This window comes from Herpailurus yagouaroundi, unplaced genomic scaffold (assembly GCF_014898765.1).
Source record: "Herpailurus yagouaroundi ecotype Mexico unplaced genomic scaffold, PumYag 192, whole genome shotgun sequence".
NCBI lineage: Eukaryota > Metazoa > Chordata > Mammalia > Carnivora > Felidae > Herpailurus > Herpailurus yagouaroundi.
In genome coordinates this window covers 25,949,151-25,954,783 of record NW_024412423.1, presented here as the reverse complement: position 1 = coordinate 25,954,783, position 5,633 = coordinate 25,949,151, and the positions used below count along the sequence as shown (strand labels likewise).

Here is a 5,633-nt window from a genome sequence, read left to right as displayed (position 1 = left end):
CCCCCCCCCCCCCCCCCCCCCCCCCCCCCCCCCCACCTGGCTGGCTCCACTGGTGGAGCTTCAGACTCTTGATGTCAGGGTTATGAGTTTAAACCCCATATTGGGTACAGAGATTATTTAAAAATAAAATCTTTTAGAGGTGCCTGGGTGGCTCAGTCAGTTGGGAGTCCGACTTCAGCTCAGGTCATGATCTCATGGTTTGTGCGTTTGAGCCCTGCATTGGGCTCACCGCTGTTAGCGCAGAGCCACCTTTGGATCCTCTGTCCACCTCTCTCTCTCTGACCCACCCCCACTCATGTGCATGCACGCTCTCTCTCTCTCTCTCTCAAAAATAAATAAGACATTAAAAATAAAAATAAAATAAAATCTTTAAAAAAAAGGAGCTGACAAAGGGGAAGATATGGGTGATCGTACTACCTTTGAAGAGGGCCAGAAACTTGTGCCCTTTGCCCGGTTTGTTGCATTAGTGCGTAGGGATAAATATCTAGTGTGGTTTTTTCTCCCACTTCAACCCTTGGCAAAACACAGAGGGCTCTACCTTGCCCATTTTGGCTTCCTGTCTCTGGAACATAAATGGGCCCTGAGGGGATGGTGGGAAAAGAATAACAGGGGAAGCCTAGAGTCCCCTGGAACTAGTAACATGAGCAACCAGCAGTGCAGTTCACCCGAACCCACATCACCCAGTTCTGACCTCCATCCTCCTGAGAACTAGTCTGAGTTGCAAGGAGGAAGTCTTTTTGGGAGGGCATGACCTGTTTCTGCAATTCTTTACCTGGGGAAGTGGGAGGGGAGCTAACTCTCTCTCTGGTAGGCTATGCCAGTCCCTTCACTGATACACCCATCCCCACTCCATTTTAGACACTTCTCAAGATGTTATTCCCACATCAACCACCATGAGCCTGAGGACAAGAGATGACTCGACCATCTTACCCACCCCCACATCAGAGACGGTGCTCACTGTGGCCGCATTTGGTAAGAGGGAGGAGAAGGTGCAGAGAGTGGCAGTTCCTGTACAGACTTGGACTCTGGATCTAGAAACACAAATTGAAATCTCACCTATTTGTTCTAGGAGGGTTTGGCTGATGAAGAAGGCCCTGGTGGGAAAGAGCCTCCCCTGGCCCTCCCTCCAGGCAGCTCTTTGGGGCTCTGTTGAGTTCCATGTTCTTATGAGAGGCTGAGGCCAGGCTGTGGGGCTCACTCTGGCCAGGATCAGCTGGCTGAGAGCTCATTCGTTAGGCAGAGAAGGGGAATTCACTTTTCTCTCAGAGCCTACCTACACAGCACTTAGCCGGGAAGGGGATTTGTACTCCTATCACCCCCTTCTGGCCCCTCCTCTGACTCTCCTTTACCCTGTCCTTTTCCCTGTTCAGGTGTTATCAGCTTCATTGTCATCCTGGTGGTTGTGGTGATCATCCTAGTGAGTGTGGTCAGTCTAAGGTTTAAGTGTCGGAAGAACAAGGAGTCTGAAGGTACATGCCCTGCCACTCAGGGCCCCACTTTCCCCTCAGCTGAGGGACCCAGAGCTACATTTTGGGATGGACACAGAGCCTGTAGTAGAGGAAAAGAATGGCACATAGGCATCGCTAATGAAATGGGAGGGTAATCCACTTGGGTGGGCTTTGAAGGATAGGCTGGTCTTCTGGGTTGCAGCATGTGACTCCCAATCTGTGCCTTTGGATTTTTTACAGATGCCCAGAAACCTGGGAGTTCAGGGTTATCTGAAAGGTAAGACTGTCAGAGGTGGAAGGGAGGAATCATTCATTTGACCTCTCAGTCCCCCATTCTGAGAGAGAACTGATACTTCCCGACTTCTTCTTACACACACGCATAAGCACGCATGGAATCTTGACAGCTTGCACTGAGGCCAGGGCTAGGGGCGGGCAGGACAGGGGCAACCCTAAAATAAAACAATCGGGTGACAGGAAATGAACTGGAACTCTTCAGCCCCAGGGCTCTGTCTCTATAACCCCCTCAGGAAAAGTATAGGAATTCAGATTCTAATAAACCTATTCAAATAAGAAAGCACTTAGGGGGTGCCTGAGTGGCTCAGTCGGTTAAGCATGCAACTTCGGCTCACATCATAATCTCACGATTCATGGGTTTGGGCCCTGAGTTGGGCTCTCTGCTGACAGCTCAGAGCCTGGAGCCTACTTTAGATTATGTGTCTTCCTCCCTCTCTCTCTCTCTCTTTCTGCCCCTCCCCTGCTTGTGCTTTCTCTCTCTCTCTCTCTCAAAAGTAAATAAACATTTAAAAATAAATAAATAAACTAGAAAACACTTTATTTAAGGAGCCACTTACTGAACACCTTATATGGGCCAGGCACTCTGGTAGATATTTTATAATATTATCTCAAATCCTTACAGCGATTCTTCAAAGAGGATATACTGTGTTTTGTATGTTTAAAAACGTTGAGACTTGAAGAATTTGTAACTTGGTCAAGATCATACAAGTTGCAAGTAGTAAAACTAAGATTTTGCTTAAGTTTATTTATTTATTTTGAGAGAGAGAAAGAAAGAGAGAAAGAGAGAGCAGAGCAGGGGAGGGGCAGAGAGAGAGGGAGACAATCCCAGGCAGGCTCCGTGTTGTCAGCGAGGAGCCCGATGTGGGGCTTGAACTCACAAACTGTGAGATCATGACATGAGCTGAAATCAAAAGCCAGATGCTTAACTGACTGAGCCACACAGGCACCCCCAAAACTAAGATTTATATACAGGTGTTTTGGGCTTCAAAGCACACTCCCATTTCATTATGTTCCACCACCAAAATAGAAGTTTATAGAAACAATGTTCAAAGTTCCAATGCTTGACCCCACAGTTCTTTGACCACCACATTGCCCTCCTGCTCCTCCACTTACAACCCATGTTCCTTCTTACCCCTAGCTGCTCTACAGCCAATGGGGAGAAAGACAGCATCACCCTGATCTCCATGAAGAATATCAACATGAATAACAGCAAAGGATGCCACACAGCAGAGAAGGTACATTTTTCCTGGTTCCTTCCTCCCTTCTCCTCCTTCTCTTACCCTCAGGCTCTAGTTCCTTAGCCAGAAAGGAGATACTTTCAAAGACCCAGGCTCCTCTCTCTTCTTCCTTAGGCTGCCACTCCCGACAAGGTCCCCCTTTTCAATACTCTATTTATTTTGCAGGTTCTATAGAAGCAACGTTGGGTCCTCATGGGTCCAAAGATGACACAGCTGCCCTGTGACCGTAAAGAGGAAGGCGATGGGATTGGTAGAGGCAATGAATCACACATAAATTATTTTATTATTTCACACTTCAAGATCTAAAAGATACTAGCATTCCTCCAGATCTAGGAGCAAGCTACCAATAGGAGAGACTCCCATATGGGCAGCCATTCTAGAAACATAGCCTGCTCCTCCCACCTGCTCGCAGTCACAGGAAGGAGGAGTCTGTATAGCAAGAGCAAGGAAAATGACGAAGAGGAGTGGTCCTTGCTACTTTGAATTAAAGTTATTTTCTGGCCTGCAGTCTAATTTCTTTGAAGGTCTATGCTCTCATGTGTGTTTGTTAACAGGGTTCTAGCAGCTTTGGGGCCTCTTTTCCTGGGCAAGGCATGTATCCAAGTTTCTGCCCCTGTAAGGAGCTCTTTGAGAAACCTGGGCAGTGGACAGAACATTTTCTAAGGTCCACCTCCATTTATCTGGATTATTATTATTACTATTATTTTTATTTTTATTTTAAGTAGACCCCACACTCAACGTGGGGCTCAAACTCATGACCCTGAGATTAAGAGTCATGTACTCTATCCACTGAGCCAACCAGCTGTCCCCCACAGTTCACCTGGATTATTAAGTAGGAATGAGGTGACTAACTAATCACTTCAATACAGGGGAGAGAAAGGGAGCTGTAAGCAGTGACCAATCATTACCAGGAAAGAAGTTTTGAACCTGGAGGGCGAGAACATGAGAGGCACAGTGCATTCTGACTAGGAAACTCCAGTAGTGAGAGCTGAATAATATGAGGGCAAATGTCCTCTGCCTGCCCCAGGGTGGACATGCCTTACATCGGTCCTAAGCTGTGGGAATAACATGGGTGAGGTTTGCAACTAGGATAGGTCTGTGACTTCGTAAGCCAAAATGCACCCACTTTACCCTATTATCTTTGTGTCCTAGAAATAAAATAAAGGGTAACAAACACTGTAAAGTCTTTTAAAGGGAAGGAGGAAGAGGAAGCAGTTACCTATTTCCTTAGTAACCTCTACCATGTCCTGGTTTGGAAATGGGTCTTGGTTAGGGAAATTCAATGGAAGACTCATCTGTGTATGTCTGAACAGAGTGGTTAACTTTCTTTTCAAGCTTATTTATTTATTTTGAGAGAAAGAGAGAGAGCATGTGCATGCACAGGGGAGGCAAAGAGAAAGTGGGAGAAAGAGAAGCCCAAGCAGGCTCTGCTCAGCACAGAGCCCAGTGTGGGGCTCGATTGTGAGATCACAACCTGAGCAGTTATCAAGAGCTGGACACTTACCCGCTTACCTGACTGAGTCACCCAGGTGCCTCTGCGTGGTTAACTTTCTAAATATCTGCTAGCTGGCAATTCACAAAACAAAGAGAAGCAACAATATGCTATTTTCTTCTGGATTTAGACTCTGCAAACTGATATGAGAGAGAAAGCCTAGAAGAAAACGTTTCACTCTGTTTCATTGCAACGATTCAAGTGGACTGAAAAATCTATTGGACTCTAAAATCTTCTAGGACAAGGCTTGAAATCTACTCACATCTATAGTTCCTGTTTGGCACACTGGGCCCAACACATTGGAGGGCATAAAAACTGGCTCTTGAGTGCAGGAAATCCAGGCTGGGCTGTGCAAACACACTTGCAACTTGACTTGGCACAATCACTCCCCATTTCCCAGCCTGTTTTCTTACTTTTAAAACAAGGTGGCTGGACTATTTGGCCTTCACTATCTTTTCTGCTCCTCATATTACACAGTCTAGATGTAAGAAAAAATGAACACAATCTTTTGAGTAGAGATCATTCTGGGTGAAAACCAGAGACAAGTCTTAGGGGAGTCTGATCAAGTCTTCTACATTCTCCGAACTTAGATTTCCCTGTGTATTAAGGGAAGAACGATCCCTACCTGGCCCTTGGTAGCTACTTGGTAGGTAAATTGGAAGAGTAAATGTGGAGATACTTGGGAAGTAAAAATACTCGGCAACTGCGGCAGACAATGTGGAGTAACACCATCCCGGTCCCATTTCAAGATCAGGGCACTTTTTTTGCAGCTGTTAAGAGTGTTGGCTGCCAGGGGCTCATAGCTGGTTGATGACTGGTTGGTGGGGGTGGCAGGAGGATGTGAACCTCTTCCCTCAATTTTCTCCTTTGCCCAACCCTGCTTCCCTCACTCCTCACAGCTCTTCTTCCCGAGAGCAATCACCAGTAAACCTTCAGCATTCAAATCTCAGAGTCTTAAAGCCTATTTCCAACCTATAACAGCAATACTACAGCATTAAAAATATAGCTCAGAAATATTTATTCAAGCCACACTGCAAAAAGCACATGACTTCCTAGTCGGATCCGGTACAAAAAAAACTCCATCATTGAGATAGAACGCTCCTGATGACATAACAATGTCTAGAAGTATTGGATTCTGTTGGAACAGTTATTGTTATTCTG

The 5,633-nt window shown here is 46.1% G+C and overlaps 1 protein-coding gene across 4 annotated transcripts in view; it reads left to right on the top strand.

Annotated features, from left to right (window-relative positions):
- Positions 1–3,493, top strand: part of ECSCR (endothelial cell surface expressed chemotaxis and apoptosis regulator) — an 8,911-nt gene extending 5,418 nt beyond the window's left edge. For all 4 annotated transcript variants that reach the window (XM_040444643.1, XM_040444641.1, XM_040444644.1 and 1 more), the window contains 5 exons: positions 859–972; positions 1,371–1,469; positions 1,689–1,725; positions 2,881–2,977; positions 3,146–3,493. In XM_040444643.1, coding sequence (XP_040300577.1) covers positions 859–972; positions 1,371–1,469; positions 1,689–1,725; positions 2,881–2,977; positions 3,146–3,154 — 356 coding nt within the window. In that variant the 3' untranslated portion in view covers positions 3,155–3,493. The remainder of the gene's footprint in view (positions 1–858; positions 973–1,370; positions 1,470–1,688; positions 1,726–2,880; positions 2,978–3,145) is intronic.
- Positions 3,494–5,633: the final 2,140 nt, after the last annotated feature.